The 25,591-nt window shown below is 35.2% G+C and overlaps 1 protein-coding gene across 18 annotated transcripts in view; it reads left to right on the forward strand.

Annotated features, from left to right (window-relative positions):
• Positions 1-25,591, forward strand: part of mdga2a (MAM domain containing glycosylphosphatidylinositol anchor 2a) — a 347,889-nt gene that overhangs the window by 102,444 nt on the left and 219,854 nt on the right. For 4 of the 18 annotated variants that reach the window (XM_087290644.1, XM_087290646.1, XM_087290645.1 and 1 more), the window contains exon 1: positions 17,123-17,922. The exons of the other annotated variants lie outside the window; for them this stretch is intronic. In XM_087290644.1, the coding sequence (XP_087146770.1) occupies positions 17,850-17,922 (73 nt within the window). In that variant the 5' untranslated portion in view covers positions 17,123-17,849. Of the gene's footprint in view, positions 1-17,122; positions 17,923-25,591 lie in introns of those variants that run through there. 18 annotated transcript variants of the gene reach the window in all.

Consider the following 25,591-nt stretch of genomic DNA (forward strand, 5'->3'; position numbering starts at 1 on the left):
TGCACATTTCTGCTTTTCACCACTTTTGCCTTTGTTATATGTAGCTAGATGTTTATGCAGACTTTCAGTTCAACATAAAGCCATCACAGAGGACAAAGGCCAAAACATCTCTGCAGCTCTGGATGAGTCAGCCTGAGGCTTGAGAAATGTTTACACAACCGTTTAAAACTTCAGTGTAAGATTTTCATTTCTTTAACTTTTTTAGAAACTTTTTAAATGTTACAACATTTCCAAGATTTCTAAAATCTTATAAATAAATAAAATAAATACTTTCAAATATTTTTTTTAACCTAAAAAATATATATTGTGGATCAAACACTAAATCTAAAATTAGGATCATACAGTAGGCTTCCTCGCTGTCTTTGCAGTTTACTTCCATGAGATTTGTCTTAAAATTTGGGTCAGCATTGTCAATTTATTATCAAGGACAATTATTCCTCAGGTACAAAAATGAAGGGGCTCAGGCTACTTATTTATTAAAAACATAACTGGGATTATTTTTACATCATGAACCTTACTCAATTATTTTGTTTGCAATGATACAATGGCGCACTCTGCTGGAAAGGAAAATACTTGCCTTATTTTATTTTATATTAATGAGTAATCTTGTGTTTTAAAAGACCCTTAAATATCAATATAAATATCAGTAGTTCTTTGATGTTTCATAAGACTCTTGGGTTGTGCGATATTGTGAAATATTTATAAATATGAACATTTGTGTATTGCATGGATTTCCTCCGGGTGCTTTGGTTTCCCCCACAGTCCAAAGACATTCACTATGGGTGAATTGAATAAACTAATTTGGTGTGTAAATTAGGGCTGTGTGATATTGAAAAAAGTCTAACATTGTGATTTTTTTTATTCTGTGATATATATTATGAGGCGACGCAGTGGCGCATTAGGTAATGCTGTTGCCTCACAGCAAGAAGGTCGCTGGTTTGAGCCTGGGCTGTGTAAGTTGATGTTTCTGTGTGGAGTTTGCATGTCCTCCCTGTGTTCGCGAAGTGAATAAGGTAGGCTAAATTGTCCGAATTGTATGGTTGTGAATGAGTGTGTATGAATGTTTCCCAGAGATGGGTTGCAGCTGGAAGGGCATCCACTGTGTAAAACATCTGCAGGATGAGCTGGCGGTTCATTCCGCTGTGGCGACCCCAGGTTTATAAAGGGACTAAACCGAAAAGAAAATGAATGAATATATATATTATGACATGAATATAATTGGTATGAATATAAATCCATACCAACAGACCACACAAAATGATAAAAACACTATAAAACATGTTCAACAATGTGTTATCAACATTAAAAGACAAAAGTTTCTTTAAGAAGTACAGTCTCTGCTGAAGCTTTTTCCTTATACAGTCAGTTCATACATCCCACTTAAGTTTATTGTCCAAAATTACACCTAAATATTTTTAATTTGTTACTAACTGAGTTTGCTTTTAATTAATTAATTAATGTGGGATGAGTTTTGCTTTGTGCTTTCTCTCTAAAATCAATTATCATCTTCTTAGTTTTATGTAGTGTAAAGATTATTTATATAGCGCATTTACCGTGTATGGCCATAATGACTTAATCAGGTGTGACTTAATCATAAATGACTTTAACAGTTATTATTTAAAACAATCAAAATATAGTCAACTAATTAGGTAGAGCAGGAAGTTAAAACGTTAAAGCAGTATAGATAGAGAAGAGCTTGTGTATCTGTTAGCAAAGGGTGACTGTTGGAAGTGTTTAGCCTCTAGAGGGCGCAAGTCTGCAAAATCTGCTTCTCAGGCTTTGCTCCTGCAGTGGGCGATCTGTGTACACTTGATCATCATCAGTCATTCTTGTGCTGTGTGGCCTGGAGTGGAATATGTTTTTTGTTGCTACCTTACTTCACCTCTGTTGCTTAGCTCAGTGTTTTATCCTACGGCTACACTGCTTTGGACTTTCTTTCTCTTTAGAGTTAGTTTTTTTTTTTTCTGTATTACACTTTTCACACAGACAGAACTAGAAAATTTACACTCGGACTCGGAGCCTGTTTCATCTCATTGGATGGCGGAAGTGACTGATCTAGGAGTTTGCAGGTCTCAGTGGCCCTGAGCTCATATTCCACTAGAGATTTGACCACTGTGGGCTTTAATCATGGGTGTCTGATGTATTTGTGGTACAGCCAGCTGGTTTATGCCACACACATTCGGCAGATATCGACTGGATGTCAGAGACTCGCACAGTCCTTGGAAGTAGGTTGCTTGAATTGATATCTCATCTTTTCAGATGTAAGCTGGGTGTCATAGTCAGGAATCCGCTCCACATTTCCTTTCCTGCATTTTGCATGGGGATCAGCTCTGGAGGATGTTTAAGTGATGATGTATCAGTGGTGTCATTGATGCCTTTCTGGGCTTTTTAAACATGTCAGCTCAGAAACTTTAGTTATTAAGCATTTTAAAACATATTATTTATTACAAAATCTAACATAGTATTAATCTCCTGAGAACTTTTTCCATCTTTGATATTTTAGATTAAGTTCGAGAACTCACTCATCCTCCATTGATAGCAAGGTTTACGACTTGTTCCCAGTCTAGAAAAATACCTAAAAAAATCCTCAAAACAGACAATATGCCTACAATAGTTGAATTTAAATATTATCAAGCTTTGAGAATACTTTTGTTCACACATAAAGCTAGATACAATTTTATTGTAAGAAATAAAATGAAATAACAAAAAATAATGATAATAAATAACAATGACTTTTTTTCAACAGTTCAGTGTCAGTATAGGGTGCTTGTTTATGTATCTTACTTGTTTGCACCACTGACCTACGTATACTTCAGATGTGCCAGTGCTTTGTTTTAAACAGAGGAAGTAACATGTGGGCATTCAAGAGGGTATACGTCACTCCACAGTGCTCATGAAATGCAAACTATACTGACACTGAGAAGAAGAAACTGTTGATTAAAATTAGTTTTATCTGTGCACACAAGTATTTTTTCCTCCATTTTTTGGGTCTAAATAAACCGAAAATAAGTGGATTTAACTTCTCCCTAAACCTCCTGCTTGCCGTTTGCAGGTACATACACACACACAAGTGAATGCTGCTGTCTCATTGCCTGTAGGCAATTTTCAGTCAAAACTGATTTCACACGGCATAATTTGAATCACCATCGACGTCAGATATTTAGCACACAAAATATCTCACAAGCATCGGCGACTCATCGGCGATTCTCTCAGATCGCGTCTTTGATAGTTCATACTGTGTGATTGTCACTCACATGCACGAGCACTGATTTGCCTGTGATTTCAGGCATTTGTCTGCGATTTCTTAAAACCTGTCGGCGAGTCAAAATCAGGGGCTAAAATCATGCAGACTGAACTTGGCATTAGGTGTTCTTATTTACACAACATTGTTGTAACATCCTACATACATATATAATACATCCTGCTACATTACACATAACATTTCTATACCACTAAACATGGATTTGTTCAACTGTAACATGGTCATTTGTTACATAAATGTTTACCTTTAAGTTCAAAGGCATAGTTCACGCAAAAATAAAAATTATTTTTTATTTTACTCACCTTTTACTTGTTTAAAACCTTTATGAGTTTTTTTCTCCTTTCAAACACAAAATTAAATAATTGGAATAAATCTAGAAACCTGTAACCATCAACTTCCATAGTATTTGTATTTCCGACAATGGAAGTAATCGTTTAAAGGTTTTCAACTTTCTTTAAAATGTCTTCTTTTTTGTTCAACGGAAGAAAGAGCCCATAATTGTTTGAAACCACTTGAGGGTGAGTGAAAATGAAGTAAACACATTTTTGGGTGAAATATCCTCTTAAGTGCTTAAACAACTGTAAACTGAAGAACAGATGATGTAACAGACATTTTCAACACAAACTTGCGCACAATAAATCACCAGTCTTTAAACGTGTCAATGTCAGTTTAAAGAATTATTAACAAACAATAATAATCATGAAATAATTTGAAGTCAGATAATTGAATAAGTCCGACAATCTAATAAATTATTTGGTATTGATTTGTCCTTGAACAAGTCAAAATAGGGTCTTAAGACTGAATTCTAGCACAAGTCTTAAGTACTGCAACCCTGTATCCATGCTAAAGAAAGATTTGTCCTTGTTTAGTATCTGTTCTTTTTCTCTTCAAAGATCATGAGTAATGTCTTTCTGTTTGTGACACAATGGCATAGGTCAGTGTTGCCGTCTTGTATACAAAACAATGTGTAACAATGAACGTATACAGGCTGTGCACGTATTGTTTTCTACTTCTAGAGCACACAAGTAAGTGCACACTGTTTATTGGGCTGAACCATGTGTTTGCATCATCAAGTGTCAGCTGTATACCTCTGTTGCTAGGTAACAACTATGAAGGACACGGTCGCAAAATGGATAGAACTGCATACTGTTGTTCTTTTTTCATCTTTGGGTTCTTTTAGCCGAGACTATAGAAAGTATTGGAAAAAAAAGTCAGTTTCTGCAGAAGTTAGTTTCTGTGGAGACAAGGAAACTACAGCATAAGCACTTGTTTGGATGAGCAGTAAGGGAGCAAACACAATATTTCATTAGGGACAATTCCCTTTAATGACTTTGTGCTACCGTATCTTCATATCAGAAATGAACTGTACTTGGCTTCACTTGATTTGTTCTGCAAACCACACTTTTTAGGTGGACTCGGTCTCAATCTGCTTGTTCACATTGAGAACAGTGTTTTTCCAAACTCTAACCTCAAACAAACCCTTGCTCAACAAAAGCTGTTTTTTATAGATTAATGCAGCTGCACTGAATAAAAAAGCAATCTATGTCACTTGCTGAACTAGCCCCTAATGCTGATTTTATTTACTGTTTTTGTCTATTTGGCAGTTGCTTTCATTTGAAGTTCATTTGCATTGATGGCATACATTTTCGTTCGTTCATGCATATGTTAATGTATAAATAATATGTTGGTCTTAACTTTGTTAGTTCTATGGTACATCCATTTCTATTAACATCATATTTATTTATTTATTTATTCATTCTTATTTTTAATTATATACTTTTAATTTTGTTCAATATTTGTGCTTGTATGTATTTACATACAGTATGTACGTACTGTATTAGTAACTATAAATGTGTGAAGACTGTTTAAAACTAATACTTACATAATACTCATAACATAAAAGTCAAACCCCAAATTGTTAATGTATTAGGGTTTTCACTGCAATGCCACTGAAAAGCAACTTTGTGTTGCCTGAACAGTCATTTTTAATTGCCATTGATGATTCGATCCATAAACCTTTAGACATCTAGGTAGAAAATTTTTTTAAAAGTTTCTTAATAGTTTCAGCAATCAAATCAGCTCAAACGAAACAATGTTCCTCTAGGACCAAGGTGCTACATCAAACAACATAAATTGACAACATAACACAGGACTGTGTACTACTATAAGAGCGCAAAGTGCGGTTTGTGCATCATTTAGTGCAAATAAGACAGGACAGACAAGACAGGACAAGAAACAATCATACTGACCACAACACTACGAATGCTGTGCAAATATTGGAGCAGATATAAATGCTGTACATGTAAACGTTTGGCACTGAGATAAAAATAAAATATTAGGAAATTTAAATATTAAGATATTTTAGATGAATTCTGATGAACTCCCTCTTTCCATTATACATAGACTTGTTCAAAGAAAAATACCAAAAAGTAAACAAAATACCCAACAAAACATCCTCAAAAAAAGACCATATGCCTTCAATGTTTTAATCAGAATATTAACAATCTATGAGAACAGTTTTGTGTGTTTACAATCTTTGTTAAATACTTTTGTTTGTCTTATCATTGTTTAGGTGATTCAGTAATGTCTGGAACTAATGATGTTACCAGTGATTCATTTACTTCAGCTGTTTTTCCACTGCATGGAATGGTACATGTCACAGCTCATCTGGCTTCAGTTTGATTTTGCTAAGCTTAGTTTGCAATTCCACTGCAGTTTAGTACTGCTTAAAGTTGGGATTATCACCATAGTTGCTCTGTCTGTACTGTTATACCAACATCATTTTCATTCCGGCTAATTCTTTCTTGCATCTGCTCCTCAGCTCACAACAAGAGAAGCGACTTGGTCTTTTCTACTGACCACGATGCTGTCATGTCAGGTGTCTTTTTCTTGCAGTGGTACAGTATAAAACAGTTTAGACATGTGAATCAACAATACAGCAGTAGCTGCAGCTGACTATTTAAATACAGTTTTGTGGTGTGCCACAAATCCAGTTATGCTGGTAGGGGTACTGGTGGTGATGATTCTCTTGGACCAATCAGTGACCAGCAGAGTGTATATGTCACAGTTTGGTAACAGTATGGCTCGCTTGAAACCTCCTCCAAGGTGTTGAGTGCACTTGAGTGTGCACCCCCCCCCCCCAAACAAAATAAATAAAAAATTTTAACAAAAAAATAAAAATTTATATTGCTAAGTAGATTTAGCAAGTTCCTGGTACAAAAATGTAGTTCTAAGCCTGCCCTTTTCTCTAAACATAACCCTAACCATGTCTTATCCCTAAAGAGGAGAATAACTGGTCATTAAAACAGTGTAAAAGCCCCTAAACTTAACTTTGCATTAACTGTAAACCTCTCTCTCAGATCTGGCAGATATCAGGTTTATCCTGGATCAGTAAAGATGTATTGTTCCAGCAGCATATTCTGCTTAAAAAAATCATAAACACCCAAAATGAAAATGAAAATTTACTCACTATTTACTCACCCTCAAGTGTGGTTCCATCCCTTTATGAGCTTCTTTCTTCTGTTGAACATGAAAGAAAGTATTTTTGAAAAGCCTGTAACCACTGACTTCCTATTTGTTTTTCCTACTGTGGAAATCAATGCTTACAGATTTTCAGCTTTCTTCCAAATATCTTCTTTTGTGTTTAGCAGAATAAAGGAACTCATAATTGGAACCACTTGAAGGAGAGAAAATGGTGAGTAAATTTTCATTTGCTGGAGAACTATCCCTTCAAATATTGAATTATTTTCAAACTGAATGAATAGTCTAATATGACATACCTGTATGAATGCGAGACAGGAAAAGTGTGAAGTATTTATCACAGAACCTGATGAGATAGCTGGGCACGGGAGGCAGGCCTTTACAAAGAACAAACTACCCATATAGAGTATGATTTACCTGTGAGATAGACAAAAAGGTTTTTTTTCAATACTGGAAAATGCTCCTGCTTTTGATTTGTAAAGGCAAAGATAACATTAAATTACTATGATCATCAAGAAAATATGACATCTGTGTCAAATTGTTTATGCATGAATGATTATCCACACTGGGTTCATGATTATTCATATTTAAAGCAAAGTGTGTTTCTACCAAACATGCATTTACCTACATTTGCATAAACCCTGAAACATGCAGTATTGACATACTGACAACATTTAAAACATTTACATATGAACAACTTGAGAAACTTGCCTTCATGTATTGGATCTGGATTGTATTTTCAGTGATTTGCAATTTAATGTCTGCTCTGGACCAAAGTCCCTTTAAGGCACAGGTGTCAAACTCAATTCCTGGAGGGCTGCAGCTCTGCACAGTTTAGTTCCAACCCTAATTAAACACACCTGATTAAACTAATTAAGTCCTTCAGGCTTGTTTGAAACCAGTTAAGTGTGTTGGAGCAGAGTCAGAACTAAACTGTGCAGATCTGCGGCCCTCCAGGAACTGAGTTTGACACCCCTGCTTTAAGGCAAGTCATTTCGCTTGGTGGCCATCTTTGAAATGCCTCTCGAGGAGTATGCTCGGGTATTCTGTCTGAATGAGGAAACATCAAATTTTCCAAAACTGTTTGCCAAGATTAAGTTTACATTACATATTTGGAACCACCAATACAATTGAACAACTGACAAGCTTCATTTATAAACAAAGTCAGTATTTTTTCAGGTTGCCCAAGCTAATGCTCATGCACATTTGCATTCGAATAGAACAAGATCACAGCACCAGCCTCATTTGGGGCCGTTCTACACATGTTTATCCTCTGAATAATGCTTCATCAGCTTGATGGCGAATCTCCTCCAGAAATGACAGCGACTCATTGTTTACAAGTTTGTGGGCATTTGAGTAGTTGCTGCTGTCATGTGATGTTTGTTTGACAGGACGGACTGTACATTGTGCTTGTTTTACACAGATTACAAAACCAAAACGCTTTTGTTTTCAAGTGCACTTGGTTCATTTAAATTTAAAGAGATCAACAGTGTGTTTGTTGTCTGGTCCGAGCTTCGTCCTCAGAGAATCATCAGTCTATAGTGATCGATGATCCTGTACTAGTAGGTGGGGCTTCATTCCCTGTATTGACCTTTACATGTTTCCCCATATGAGTGACATGTCTTTTGTATTCTATCTATTCTTGTATTTTATCTATTCTATCTGTGTTCTTCGTACGAATGCGTGCGAGTTCGGTCTAACTAAAATGTGCGATTTTAAAAAGGAGGCATTTCACCCAACCCCACCGCTAACCCCAACCATCATTGGGTGATGAGCAAATCGTACTAAATAATACGAATTGACCACTAAATCAAAAAGTAACGAATTGCCGTGAGATTGCGTTGGTAATACCCAGTCTAACTTTCCTGTTGCTTACTTTTTAAAAATACCTCTATTTTACTTCAGTGTAATGGGTTACATCACTAAAGACATTTACAAGGTAGCTGAGAAATGTTGACAGGAAACAGGGTCATTGCTTTCCGTGTGCTGAATGGCAATCTGCACTTTCAAAATAGCCAAAGTTATATAAAATGTGTCCTCCATTGTATCTTGCAGCTGTTTCATTTACATTTGCTCATTGACCTTGTTGCTGGCTTAACATCTTGTCACTGGCCTTGTCCTCAATTTGCAGTTTAGCGGAATAATGCGTTTCAATGCCAAGCGGTAATACATGTCTTCCATCACATTTGGGGAGATTTTGTTGGGTTCGTGTTTATGTAAAGTATTGTGCAAATTTCATGGTGCAGAATGTTCAGGGAATGAATAAAGTGCCCCTCTCTTGCAATAATTTTGATGACAGAAGTGTGAAATATAGTCAGCATTTGTAGAAGATCATAAATGTTTTCCAATATTGTCCTTAAACAAGATTAGGTGTTGTTCAATAGTTTTACGAAAACTTTGAACCAATTTAAATGTTGACTACTGAATAAATAGTTAAAAATATTAAAATAGTTAAAAGATTAAAAAACAACAACACAACAACATATATCATGACATTTAAATGCTACAGACTTTACTGCTGAATTGCAAAAAAAGAAAAAGGTAAATACAGAAAGTAAAACGCAGGTGCACGGTAATCAGCCGAAGCAGCAAGCTGTGTTAAGCTGTCCGTGAAGCATGAGATTAAAGGGAGAAGCCATGTGCTGTTTTCTCCTTTGTTTCACTCTGTTGCACCTTCACCTTCATGTTGTTTCTTGTGCGGCCCACAGTTGGGAATAGAATAAGTGAGATTCAGTGTTATGGCAGTGGGGTTATAGGCATCCAGCACATTGCTTAAATTTGGAATGTGCTTTTAGAACTATCTATTTGCTGCCTGAAACAGCATTTACAACTTTGAAGTTGCTGTGAGTTTTAATGATTTTTTTCTGCATTTATTAATAATGCATTTACAGTGGGTACGGGACGCTTCAGACATCCTTAAATCCCTTGATTTTGGTGACAAATCTTATTTTGACACATATTTTAAAAAGGCAAGGCAGTGAAGGTCGCTGGTTCGAACTTCAGTTCAGTTGGCGTTTCTGTGTGGAGTTTGCATGCTCTCCCTGCCTTCGTGTGGGTTTCCTCTGGGTGCTCCGGTTTCCCCCACAGTCCAAAGACATGCCGTACAGGTGAATTGGGTAGGCTAAATTGTCCGTATGAGTGTGTGTGTGAGTGTGTGTGTGTATGTTTCCCAGAGATGGGTTGCGGCTGGAAGGGCATTCGCTGCGTAAAAACTTGCTGGATAAGTTGGCGGTTCATTCCACTGTGACGACACCAGATTAATAAAGGGACTAAGCCGACAAGAAAATGAATGAATGATATTTTGAAAAAATGCTTTGAATTTTTTTTTTAAATCTCAACGATACACTTTATCCCATCCATAATTACTTTTTATATAGAAAACACATAATTTAGTGTTTTTTTTCACTAAACCAGTGACATTATTTATGAATCTGGCAATTAAAGAGTTAAAATCCTGTTATTTTCCAAACAATTTAAGAGTTTTGCTGAGGACTGAGGTTGATTAACAGATTTAAGCAAAATTTATATATATTTTTTTATTATTATTATTTATCTGATGCATTTTTACAGCAGTTTAATACAGTGGATGTTTTCATCTCTAACATAACAAAATGGTAGTAAGTTTGAACAGTGCACAAGTGATATTGTGTGAAATATTATTACAGTAAAATAACTATTTAAGTATATTTATTCTGTTAGAAAATGTTTTTGACATCTGTGATGGAAGCATTTTTTTCCAGTCTTCACGGTAATTATTGAGAAATCAATGCTGATTTTCAATCAATCAATCAATCAATCAATCAATCAATCAATCAATCAATCAATCAATCAATCAATCAATCAATCAATCGATCAATCGATCAACCAATCCTTTTTGTTAATGAGGAAAACTGCTTTATATTTTTGTGGCATTATTTATATGGATTCTTCAGAAATTGCAAATAATCAGAAAATTATAAATGTTATAATTATGAAACAATTTTAGGATGTTTTAAACTGTAATTTAAAGTTAAATTGTCACTAAGCACGGGCCGGTCAGTTTCTGATGGTAAAATAACCTTGAATAAAACCATCACGGTTTCACTGTTTCACGGTATTGTGATTACTGCTTCAAAATAGGTGTTTTTGTCTGGGTAAAAAAACAACAACCTTTTCCCCCCATTGAACACAAAATATTGTATATTAAGAAATATTTAAAATATTTTGGACTAGTAGCTTTTGATGTGGAGGTTTCTTTTCTGTTGGAGGTACTGTTGCCCTAAAAATAATTTGTTGTGAAAAATATGTAAAAAATAAACCGACACAAATCTTACCCATACCTTAGGAACAGTATAACAGTAAATTTTTGGTGGTTTTTAAAACCTTGACAGCATAAACCTTGAAACTGGTTATCATCTCATGCCTGTAATTGTCAGCATCATTACTATAGTCTTTACACATGTCTAAATGATTCTAATATGTTGATTTAGTGCTCAAGAAACTTATCTACTTTTAAAACATTTTAAACATATTAAATGCTTAAAAGTATATTTTAAATCAATGCTTATCATTTCCAAGGTTACTTTGATGAATAGAAAATCCAAAAAGAACAAATAGATGATCAGCTTCTAACCAACTGAATACATCCTCACCAAGTAAAATCTCTTCAAATCTCAAGGGCCCTAAACCTTTAAATGAGTGTCTTATTTAAAATCTATACATTTATCCACCACCATTATTATACCAAAGCAGAGCTTTTCAATTATTTCTTTTGATTTTTGTAGTCCAGCTGCAAGGTCATCCATATAAAGTGAATAAATACGAATAAAGACCTTTTATTTTGTATGGCAGGTTAATTGGCGGACTTCAGTTTAAATCCAGACACCCAACAGACACGACAGCTGCACGTGTGGTGTAGTGGCCCATGTTATTGGTTAATTAGGGTGTGTTAGAAACCCGTGCTTGTCAGAGAGTGCAGGCAAATTAGCGCCGGGTTAAAATTAGCCTTCGCAGTGGTGAGCTGAGATTGACGAGACAGAAGCTCGCCAGAATCCTCGGAGCTGTCCAGGTCATTATGCTGCATCGCTAGCTTTGTTCCTCCAACAACGGCAGGTTCTCATAGCTGTCGGTTAATGTTGAGCGCTTCTGTGGTCTGTGAAGCTGAGCAACCTTGACACGACGAAGTGAATGGATGCAAACGTATTTGAGATATAGATCAGAGCATTTCACTTTTTAATGGGGTTTGCATGTACATACAGCAAGCCTCTCCTTTTTTAACCTAATTTTAATTAACACTTATTTGTTCTAGCATATGAAAAGATAAGTAGTGAGCTGATGTACATGAATGAGAGGTTAGACCTTGATGTAAGAACATTAGAATCGCCGTGTAACTCGTGCTTTGTAGATTCATTTGGATGGTATTAATTGACAGCATTAAATCTAAATGAATAGAATTCTCAAAAAACGTCCTGTAAAGATAATTTGTGTAACATGTTTAAATGACATTATACTGTTGCATTTATTATCTTTTTTGAAGATTTATGTAATATTTCAGATATTCATTGTGTATTATCGGTGGACTATTCACTGAGTGAATATAAAGAGTATTAAAAACGTGAAAAGCTGAATAGATTTTCTGCAGTTAAAAGCTGTATTCAACGTGTAGAGCACCTTGAGAATACTTTTAAGAACAAACCTCACTTTACAAAACGCTCTATTAGTTGACATTAATGCATCAACTAACCTTGGTTGAAGGGCTAGTTTACCCAAAAAAGGTTTGGAATTCCTGTGTTCATCAAAGAGGAAGAAGCAGCCATTGACTAGTATTTCATGTTCCAACTGGATGTCAGTGGGTTTTTATTCTATTCAACATTCTTTAAAATATCTGATTTTGTGTTCAAGTGAGAAAAAAAAATCATAAACACTTAAACCGAGTTCAGACTGCATGATTTTCAAAGTAGTCGTGTCACAGATGTTTTCACACTGCATGACTATCTGGGCTAGCGTTTTGTTGCTGCTTTGTTTACACTACAAGATGAATCGGCGACAGGGACTTTCACATTGCATGACTTTACCATAGGAAGAATCACCGACAACTTCGTTCAAACTACATCTTACAGCCAAAAACACATAGTATATCTTTTGTTATTAACTACATAACGAGAAAGAAGCATTTAATGGGGTAGAAAATGTACATATTTGCTCACCTGGCTTTGAAGGGAATTAGCAATTTCTCCTCAACTTTCTTTTTTAACTTTCTGCATAAAACGTCAAACAGACACGGGTGCTCCTGTCAAACCTCCACTAGTTTTTCCACCATTTCTTGGGTCCAAATAAACCGAAAATGAACGATTTTAACTTCTCCCTCAACCTCCCGCTGGCCTGCAGGTACACACACACACACACACAAGTGATTGCTGCTCTCTCATTGGCTGTAGGCGATCGCTGATGTTATTTTCAGTCAAAACTCATTTCACACGGCATGATTTGAATCGCAGACAGCTCCAGATATTTAGCACACCAAATATCTCACAGGCATCGGCGACTCATCGGCGATTCTCTCAGATCGTGTCTTTGATAGTTCGTACTGTGTGATTATCACTCACTTGAACAAGCATCGATTTGCCTGTAATTGCAGGCATTTGTCTGCGAATTTTTAAAAACCTGTCGGCGAGTCAAAATTGGGGCTAAAATTCAGTCTGATCTCGGCATTTGAATCACTTTAAGTAAATGGTGAAAAAAGCTATTCACTTTTAATAAATATTAGCTCACTTCCATGAATTTTTACTAATACATTAATAAATTTATTTGTACATTATATACACTGTATTTGTTATCTGGTGAACTACAGATGTGTTAAGGAACTACAAATCCTATCATGCACCACACACACACCTCTTTCCAGAACTCTGATGATTACATGCACACAGCTTTAACGCTTCATGGACTGATTACATGGACTACTTATTCACCACACAGACACTAGTTCAATGTTGACGTGATGTGCTGAGGTTATATTTGTATGCTTGTGCAGAAGATTCTTTGTTTTTTTCCTGTTTGTATTTTTGACCACAGCCTTGTTATATCGTTGATCCTGTTAATCACCTGTTTTGACCGCTGCCTGTTTTTGGCTACGTTCCTGGATTGTCCTTTTGCACTAGCTTCACCTGTTTTTGATCTTATTAAACTGCAAGCATTGTTGAGTAATATTTGCTTTATTTATTGCAATACTCAAACAATATAACACTGTATGAAGCCCTTTGAACTAGCTTACATGTAATTTAAATTGTGTGATCTACCTAGTTGTATTTAAGTAAACATTGCTAATACCAATTGTAAGTAAACAACAGTAGATGTCTTGTTACAATCGATATAGCATATTTATACAACAGAGGTAGAAGTTTCTTTCCTTTACTTGAGTACTAAAATAATATATATATATACATTATTTATTTATTTAATTTTTGAATTACAGAATAAATTTACAGGTGATGAAGAACCTTACAATAAAAAGGTATTAACGTAGTCTTCTCACGAACACAGACTGGAAGCCCAGTGAACATCATTTAAAAGTTTGGAGTCAGTTCAACTTTTTTTTCGTTAAATAATAATAATAATACTTTTATTTAGCAAGAATGCATGAAACTGATCAAAAGTGAAGAATTTACCCTATAAAGTGTATGGAGATTCACACTTTTAGCACATTTTCTGAAAGAATATTACAATAACAGTTGGTTTGCTGTTGTTGTTGATGATGATGATAGTAATAATAATAATAATAATAATAATAATAATATTATGTGCGTCTTTTTAATTGTACTATATATAGTTTAATTATAAAAGTAAAATATAAGATTTTTATTATTTTTACTCCATTTTTGATCAAATACATTCAACCTTTGTGAGCATAACTTACAAGAACCTTAAAAATTTCTACAGGCCCATAACCTCTTTGTAGGTTTTCATTCAAATTAGGTAGAAGTTTTGATTCCTGGCCACTTTAAACTGTTTATATAGTTTCTGTGTCTCATTCATTCATGTTTGCCTGTTTATTTGGGTATGATTTTACACCTAAAATATGGCATAGAGCTGATATTAAATTAAAAGAGCAGTAAAAATAAGGAACACTGGGCACGTTGAGTGCGTAAATGTGATAAGAAATGAATTTGCATTAATTTAAGCAGCTCTGTGATTCCAAATATCCTCAACAAATTTCTCGGAGCTCCTGACAGGGGCTTCATCAAGTCTGCTATTGATTTTTGGATTTGCACACAACATCTAAGTGCTGAACGGTGTTATGTTTGTGTAATGGAGCAAAGCTGGGTCATCAGTTACAGTATGTTGGCTGTCATTCCTAAACACATCTTCTTTAGGAATTGAACATCTTTATGGTCAATAAGTTCTAAGACTAATATTCACCATGCTGTTCTTTCATTATGTGTGTATAGTTTCAGTTGCTCCAGAAGAGCAGTGCTATGAATCAGTAGTCTACAGGATTATTATTATTATTAATATTTTGCTCGATAGGGCATGTGTGTTTGTGTTGTGCCTAAAACTTTTTAAATGCCCTCTGGAAATCAACAGCAGTAATCATTACATTAAACAGCATTTGTAATATGACTTGCATAAATGTTCTGTAAATGTGGCTGTTTCAGATAATGTCACAAGAACATTTTCTGACATTTCTAGTTATTAAAACTTCTCTATCATACTAATAATATTCAGCTGCAGCCTTTGAATGTTAAGTAGCAGATTATGGTTATATTATGGTTACTATCATTATTTCCCCAGTCACTTTAGTTTAATCATTGCACGCTGTATTGCATGTCTCTTTGGGGTTTTATGTAACTCTAATGTATTTTTCTTATTCCAGAAGGTGGCAGTATATGTACCATGGTCAATTTGAAAAATCCAGATTTTAGAATTCTCTGTTTAGTAATTTTATAGAAATTGTGTAGTGAAAGGCTTTGTAGTGATTTGACACATCAGGATTCTAAATTGTACAGTCATGTAACATGATAATATTCTCAGAATATGCGTAATCAGATACATTATACAGTATATGTATTTAGTTTTTTTCACGTATAACAATAACATGATTTGGCAGGTTAGTCTTTAAAATAATACATTTGAGACAATCATGGTTTTGATTTGATTGTGAGTGAAGCATGAACAAGACTTAATTTAATCAAAAATGGAATAGGGTCATGTGAGTCATTTGGGTGCAAAAAAGGCTTTGCCTATTTTATAGGCATGTGCATTTTCATAAGTTAAGCCATTGGCGGTTCATTCCGCTGTGGGGACCAAATATATATATATATATATATATATATATATATATATATATATATATATATATATATATATATATATATATATATATATATATATATATATATGAAGAGTTTAAATGCAAAAACATCCAAATGCTGTTTGATATTTTCTTCTATAAAATGTTTTTTTCTCAGACTCCTGTGTTGGCTCAGTAATTTTACTTTTATAGTGACAAATAAGTTCTTGTCATTGCTTTCAGGGTGGAATAACTAAACATACACATAAGGAGGCTGAGAAAGATGCTCATTTTAGGAAAAAAATTCTGATGGATAGATGGATAGATGGATTGGTAGATAGATAGATAGATAGATAGATAGATAGATAGATAGATAGATAGATAGATAGATAGATAGATAGATAGATAGATAGATAGATAGATAGATAGATAGATAGATAGATAGATAGATAGATAGATAGATAGATAGATAGATAATTATTTTTATTATTATTTTATTAGTTGTAAAACCATAATCAAACATTTAAAATTAGTAAAATATTGCATGAATAAAATCATCTTATGCCCATTCCCAGTGCAAACAATATTGTGTAGTTCGCCTGTTTGTTGTGTACAGTCTTTTAGATTAGTTATTATTTTAGTATCATTGATTATTGTACCAGTGGTGATGAATACATCGTGTGACCTTTATGCCACCTGTGTCATCATCAACACATTTTTACAGTTCTATTATCTCAAATATATTGACATATTAACAGTATGTGATTTAATAAAACACTACAGCATCCCTGTCACTCACACTGTTGCGGTCTGGCTGTTGGTGATGGAAGGAAAAAAATCATTCATTTTATAGTTACAAAGTCGATAGGGGAGTAGGATGCGCGGCGAAATCGATAGCATCTACATCATCTTCCGTTTCAATGAGAGAAAACGGCAAACGCACGAACGAACGTCAGAATGCATGTATACCATTTAGACTGGCGGCCTTTAATTTATAATGAAGTTCACGTTGCTCTGCTGCGAACGTTCTCCGCGCGAGAGTGTTTCTCATACAAATGAGCCCCGCGCGCGCACACTCTCGCTCACTCACGCGCTCTTTGACGTAGTCAGCCAGCTGGGCTCCGGCGTTCCAGCGCAGTACGTATGGCGCAGCGTGCCCGAGCACTCTTCACATTTCATCCACTCTAAATCACGCTTTATCCCGAAAATAGGCATCTGTTTACGTGTCATCGATTTATTTATTTATTTGATATGTTTTTTCCCCTCTAGAAGTAAATCTGACCCACACAGCTCTTATGAAATAACGGATTCATCTTTTTTCAATCCTCTTTCCGCTGGAGACGAAGAATCACAGTGTTTCAGCTTCCTCGGCGTGCCTTTCTGCCTCACCGGCATCCTGTAATCACGAAGAGGATGTGAGCGGCGATTACTGTTCATTTTTCGCATTAAATTCCGCAGTCTTATCTTTTGGGAACGTCGACGAGGTGGATGCCAGCGCGCGTAACCGATTAATAGCGCGCGTGTTTCCCGTGGCGCTGTCATTTACTTTCGCCAGTCGCGTCGGTGCTTAATGCCGGCGGAGGTGCGAGGAGGAGACCGGCTCTGAAGGTTTCATACTCGTCCTCCTCATCTGTCACGGCTTTATTTCTCCGCCTGGACCAATTTAGCGAAAACATCTGCATTGAATTGGCAAGAAATGACTGATGAGGCTTCTCTGACTGACACTACTTCAGCTGTTTCTTGATGATACGGTCACGCGAGGTGGGAGATTTGGACTGCACGTACTGCCTTCAACTGTTCGCCGCCTGAGGAGCTGGATATGTGCAGACTAACGTGAAGATGGATATTATCTGGGCTCTCCTGTGGTTATTGGCCGCACTGTTTGAAGGTGTTTTTTGCCAGGGAGTTTACGGTAAGGCAAACAGACGTACAATAGCTTTACAGAGCTGTCGTGACCTTGCGAGGTGGATGCTGGATGTGGATGTTCATTCTCAATGATGTCCGGTGTATTGTAGGCCTTACAGCACAGAAGTCAATTGACAGTTCCAGCGTTACAGGTGCACTGTGGGGCATCACTAGCCTGTGGCCACAGTCTGTCTCAGATTGGCTTTACGTATGTAGATATGGCTGCCTTCTCGGGGAAATAGGTTGACGTACGTGATTGCTGTTGTTGGTGGGATGTGTTGGAATATCTTCGTCAAAATATAAAGATCTGTGGTAAAGGTTACAGCAAATATTGGGAGCTAGTTGTTACATTAGGAAGTTGTCACAAGCGGTGCACTGTATGGCAGATTGGTGACTGCTTTTTTATACATTCCTAACTGCAAGTCATGTTTAATTATATAATGTAGATCTGCATGTGTATTTGAGATGCTAAAATGTGTATGTTATCGAACTGGCTGATCCAATTAGCCGATAATGGCACAGGTGGTGAAACGGAACGGCCCATAACGACTTAAAGTTAATCAAAATTGGCCTTTCCTGCAACTCTGGCTATTAATAATGTAAAGACTGAGCACAGTTTAACTAATGCAGAACACTTGAGAATACATACACACTAACACACACACGCACTTGCAATACAGTAAGCATTGGACACTGAATACATTGAATATGGTAAATGTAACAAACTCTAGACACACTATAAATAGCCAGTTCAATCTTTTTAACATTTTTTTACCATACAATATTTAAAATACTTATTTCTAGTTGTAAAGGAAAATGTCATCAATATCTTTTAGAAACGTTACATAAATGATGTATTGGAATATTAGATGTGTAGTATTGTATCATATTAGATAATATTTTATCTTATAATATTTATTCATTAATTTTTTTGGCTTAGTCCTGTTCATCAGGGGTTGCCACATCGGAAAGAACCGCCAACTTTTCTAGCATATGTTTTACACATCGCATGCCCTTCCAGTTGCAACCTAGTAATGGGAAACATCCATACATTCTCATTCACACTTATACACTAAGGCCAATTTATTTTTTTCAGTTCACCTACAGCGCTTGTCTTTGGACAGTAGGGGAAACCAGAGAACCTGGAGGAAACCCACATGAACACAGGAAGAACACGCAAACTCCACACAGAAATGCCAACTGACTTAGCCAGGACTTGAATCAGCGACCTTCTTGCTGTGAGGCAACAGTGCTAACCACTGAGCCACCGTGTTGCTTTATCAAATAATATTTTGTATATATATTTTAATAATTGTTTTATACTGCCTATTTAGAAAAATGTAAATTAGTATGCAAATTACCATAGTACTTACCACCTTTACCATAGTTTATATTAGTGTTTAATAGTATTATATTAGTTGTAAAGTAATTTAATTTTTAATGCAGTAAACAACAGTTTACAACATACTACTTAACAGCAAATAAATACAAACATGTTAAGTATTTTTGAATTTGAACATTTTTTAATTTTTTTAATGTTTATGTATTGCTTGTACAGTGACTATACATGTTTAGAATAAAAAAAAAACAATTATAGTTTGTGTAGTTTCACTAGCCATCTAAACAGAATTATTTAACTTTTATTCCTCTTGCTAAATCCTACATATATTTTGTTCACTAGCTTTTTGGAATGGTTTGAATTGACATTCAAATATGCATGGGAAAAGTTATTCAGAAAAATAGTGTGACAATTAACCTGTCCTTCCTAATGTTTCAATGTCGTTTAATTTATTCACATAATATTTTCATGCCGGAGGACTAAGTGACAGTGCCATGTGACAGTGCCATTTTATATTTGTTTACTGTGCTGTCAGTGTCAATCAAGGAAATAGTTTTCATAGTTGTCAGTGTTTAAGTTAAAAAAAAAAAAGAGCCATGAAGGCATTTCAAACACACTTGTTATGATGTGTGATTCGCAGTTACAATCTATATGATGTGAGATTGTTAAATTCCCTTTGACAGAATTTTATGTAGGTTAAGCTGCTCATGTCAACCATTTATTCTGTCGTAGAAACCTACAGTACTAGACCTGGTTCAGCGTCCTTCTGCATGCAGAATATTGCAAAAGCTGGGTCATAATGGGATGAAGGCGATACCTATAAAACATTGGCTGGGAGACCTTTTTATTATACGTCACATGGATTACAAGGACAGATTTACTGTTATTTAAGGGAAGACTGGATTATTAAAATAAAAATAAAGGCAACAATCAGGTTGGTTGCGCTCAATGGACAGAGATGGCCTGTTATTTTTTAAGGCTTTTTTTTATATCACGGTTATCCATTTTTTAAAAATAATTGACCGTGTTGCAATAATAGGCAGTTGGTAATAACACTATTCTTTTCAGATTACATGAATGTCTTACATTCATCTTGGCTTAAAGCCATTTGTCAGTGTTACTCACTGGATGTGATAATCTGGGTTCTGTGATATTTCCAACAGTTGACATTCAGTGGTCAAGTGGTGCAATTATGTTCATGTTTCACAGTGTGTTGGCTTGCATTCTGTTTGTAAGTGGCGTATGAACAACAGTTGATTCCTGTGTAATGACCTGCGCAAATGTGGGATTGTTGTGGGCTGTACTGCACTTTTAGGAGCTGGATGCTGGTTCATGTTTACTTCATGCTCTTTGATGAATCATAAGTTTTCTGAACATTCTGTACTTACAGAATGGACCACATACAGTATTTTAACTTGATTCACACATGTCATGGTATCATTATAAGTCTTAATAGTTGTTTATTGTAATCATTAGAAGTATTTAAAACAGTAATGTTATTGAGGAAAGAAAAATAACTATATAGTAGTGTTTCATAATAATTTTATAGCTATAGATAGCTTTTATAACTATAGATGTGTTAAAAAAATGAGAGTATATATATATATATATATATATATATATATATATATATATATATATATATATATTTACACACACACACATATATATATATATATATATATATATATATATATATATATATATATATATATATATATATATATATATATAAATATTCTGATCAAGAGGTAACGTCTGATTCTGATCTGAAACCCCACGAACGAGCCCAATTTCCGATCACGTGATCGAATCTGGACAACCCTAAAAGTCAATGGTTACAGGCTTTTCAAATTATCATCCTTTGTGTTCAACAGAAGAAAATTCTTATAAAGGTTTGAAACAAGTAAAGGGTGAGTAAATGATGACAGAATTTCCATTTTTAGGTGAACTATCCCTTTAAAATTTTACTTAACAAACATCCATACGGTTGATGTCTGAGAATCAAACAAAACTGATTTGATGTTTTGTTGACCTGCCAGCCGAAAGGGGTGTTTTTTGTACAGTAAAGTATATACAGTAGAAATCAAATATTATTATATTAAATATTTACCTATGAATGAACTTTTTTGAATTGAGTTTTTGAACTTCAATATTAAATGAAGCAAATTCATTTAATATTGAAAATATATCATTCTGATTTTAAATTAGATTTTTAGAACGACAAAATTATAATAGTAATAGTTTCCATTCACCTTTGCAGATGTTTTATGATGACTTCCACATCTGAGTAACCTAAAAAAAGAATGGTCCATATGCAGGGCTCGAAATTAACTTTTTTACTTGGTAGCACCGGTGCTCCCAACTTCAAATATTTAAGAGCACCAAAACAATTTTAGGAGCACCAGAAAAAATTTAGGAGCACCCACCAAAAATGAATTAGCACCGCTGCAAATTGTTTTTTAAGGGATTTATTGTATTTTAAAACAACATTAATAGGACTGACAAAAACCAGAAACAACTATCTAACTAATGGTGCGAAGACATTGATATTTGTGTGCAATAATTCCAAAATGAATGTCTAATAATTAGGCCATAGAATATTAATGATGATAAAAAATGACAATAATAGTAACAATGAATTCCATTTCTCATTATGATACTGCCTTGAATGTGCATGAATGTAGGTAATCTGCTATAAAAAGTCTGTTACTTTATGAAAAATAATTGTATAGTTTGCATCAAACAAAAATTAAGCATTGCAGTAAGAAATAATTATTTTGTACTGCTGTTTTTATATGCATGTCAATTTAATAAACAATATTTCTGCTACAAAACAAACAAAAGATTATAATAAATCATTCAATTCGATGATGAAAGCTGCAAAGCAGTCATAAGTAATTAAATAAAAAAAATAATATACACCTCAAAAAAGAATAGACAAAAGAAAGTAAGTAAAGTCTCACTTCTATCACTCTTTTAAAGTTTTGGTTTCATTTTGTGTCAATTTAAAGGTTCAGTCTGAGATGATCTTCATTTTTCTGTGTTAGTGGAAAAGCTGGCGAGTCAGCCAACCCAATTTATGAGCAGGCAGAGCAGGATTCTTGCGCTAACCATCGGCGCAATACCGGTCTTTGTTATGAGCCGCAGTTTCAGTGTAAACTTAGTAAAGGCGAGCTTCTTTGGCGATGATATGTACAGTATTTGACTTTTAGCGGACATTTGCGCTGAACACGCAGTGAATGCAACGCATGGAGATTCGGGCACCTTCTCCAAGAAGCGCGTACTCGATTGATCTCACCTGGCGGACAATTATTCACCACGTGACGTGTCATGATCGCTTTCATCTGCGCCACAACTTTAGGTGGGGTTTGCAAACCTGTGCGCTTTAAGTTTTTACTCTTCAGCCGTTTGCATTTCCCGTGGTCATAAAAGCTCCTTCCCTGTCATCTGACAGCGGAATACCTTGAGTGAATGACAGCTAATATGAACCAATATAGCGGCAGGGAAGAGCGATTCAGCACGTTTTTACAAAAAATCAAAACAAGTCGCACTCCAACCATTATCTGCAGTCGCACTAATGCTCCCAAATATATTATGAGGTCGCATAGATTAATTTTCGGGCGCATATGCGACCAAAATGGTTGCAATTTCGAGCCCTGATATGGTACTGTACCTTTTAAATCACAGTCTGATTAGGTAAATTGAATAAATGTGACTTGATTCTGATTGGTATTACTGTACTTCACAAGATGGTACTTGTAGTTGACCATTGTGAAGAGGTCATACTGTTTGATTGAGAAACAGTAGTAGGGGTGAGCCACATTCATATTTCTAGTCAAGGTGGCCATCAGCCTTCCAATATCATCATGACTATGTAATTAGGATGTAAGTTGCCAACACTACGTTGACAATATAATTTGGTGCCCACCACTGTCAGATGTTTAATTCAAGCATTTTAAATTAGGGCAGCACACATGTTTTGCAGTCTTATGTTCTGGCATTGAGGATTTAAAAAATACTGCATGCGCATCATTTTCATGAACTCTATGTCATAAATCACCTTGTGAGCTGTGTCCTGCACACCTCCAGTAATTAGCTCTTTTAAGTTTTGTTCCTAGCTTAGTTAATTTTTCTGCTTTGATTCATTATTTGAAAGGCAACTTATTAAACTCAAGCAGAGTTTGCAACGACTGTCTCTTAGTAGCACTAAGACATGTTTTTGATTTTCTTTTCAACTTCAGATTTGCTTAAATCACATCACTATTCTATTCAAACTATATAGCTTCTGGTGTTACCATGACAACTTTTTTTTTTGCATTTGCCTGATCAAAGGATATGTTAAACATAGCTATAATTTGAAGACTGTAGTTCCAGGTAGCATTTCGCTATATCCAGTGGTTTTATAATCAGATCTGGTAAGACGTATTGGTGAAGAGAGATGCTTTGTTTAAAATACCTGAACTCTTTTGCCATTTACAAATCAATAAGGATTATGCCTCAGTCAACCATGATGAAGATGCTGACTGGAAAGACTGCACTGGTTTATATACAAAATCACATTGCCCCATTGGATAAATGTTTTATAGTGCAGTGAGACTAATGCACTATATTACAGCATCCCAACAGACCACTTAGGCTGAAATGAAAAAGAGGCCTCCAATAGTAAGACATCTAAGAGGTCGATAAGCTTTTAGTTCATGTAATTCAGTACAACTGTTAGTGCACTGTTGGATCTAATGTCCGCATGTTTTGATTGGAAAAACATGCATATTTATTTCAAATATTTATATCCTTTTTTACCCTGTGTGATGACTCTGTGGTTCATATTTCATATGCAGCCCTGTCATTAATTCCAGACTCATATCTACACAGACAGTCCACTAAGTGGTCAGCTGATAGTATCACACACTTCAGCTAAATGCGTCAATTCTCTGCTGTTCCATCGTTAATCCGAGCTGCTAATATTTAAGCATTTTTTAGCTGCTAGATCCCATCTGTCCGTAGAAGATTTGCTTATATTTTACCAACACTGGCAGAATAAGCAATAGCATTCTGTTTATCTCACCACAACAGACTGCTTTATAGTTTCATTGTACACTGGGTCAGGCACTGCTGCAAGTTTCAATCCAAGATCCAGCATTACTTTTTTTGGCAAGTACTTGAAGATTCTTTTAGAGTCACCATGAAATCAAAATGGACGATTTTGACAACATTATAAATAATTTATACATGCACATCATTTTATAAAAACAAATCGTGTTCCCTTTAATCAAAATAATTTCCTTCCCTTTTGCTATGCTGTATTTCCTGCCTCTTTTCAGACGGCCTGTTTACTGGTGTAAGGGTTGGACCATCTGTCAATCACCTTGAGCATGTACTGTATCAACACAAGTTTTTTCCCAGGAGTCTCCCGTATTCTATATCCATGTCCCACCCTACTTCTGTATTAGATTTTCTGCCTGGAAAATCTCTGAACTTGTATGACCCAAATATTGATATACAGTTGAAATCAGAATTATTAGCCCCTCTTTCATTTTTTTTTATATTTCCCGAATGATGTTTAACAGAGCAAGGAAATTTTTACAGTATGACTGATAATATTTTTTTCTTCTGGAGAAAGCCTCTTTAAGCTTTATATTTTTTAATAGTCTACAGAACAAACCATTGTTATACAATAACTTGCCTAATTACCCTTACCTGTCTAGTTAACCTAAATAACCCAGTTAAGCCTTTAAATGTCACTTTAAGACATTTATAGAATATGTATGTGTATAGACGTACATGTATAGAAGTGTCTTGAAAAATATCTTGTAAAATATTATTTACTGTCATCATGGCAAAGATAAAATAATCAGTTATTAGAAATGAGTTATTAAAACTATTATGTTTAGAAATGTGTTTAAAAAAATCTTCTCCCTTAAACAGAAATTGGGGAAAAAAATAAACGGGGGTTAATAATTCTTCAACTGGATATAAAGAATCACCTCAATATTTTTTCCAAAGTCGTCCAGTTGCCAGATCTTGTATGAGGTGCATCCTACACACACTATCAATACAACATATGAATTTCAACCTATTTGTGATCTCAACCTATCAAGACACAAACCGGTTGCACTGTCGATATTTGCGGAGGAAATAGACGCCGGTAGTTGAATGGAGCATCACTGATTGAAATGGTAGACGAAGATTTTTCAACAAAAACATATTTTCCTATCTTTTCTCTAAAGATGGACTGGTGCAAGGGCAGCAACCTGTCAATCACACAAGATCACAATAATGCAACTAGATTCTTAAAGTTTGAGAACAAACTTTGAGGCTGGCTTGTGAAAGCCTG

Source organism: Danio rerio, chromosome 17 (genome assembly GCF_052040795.2).
Source record: "Danio rerio strain M-AB ecotype USA chromosome 17, GRCz13ab, whole genome shotgun sequence".
NCBI lineage: Eukaryota > Metazoa > Chordata > Actinopteri > Cypriniformes > Danionidae > Danio > Danio rerio.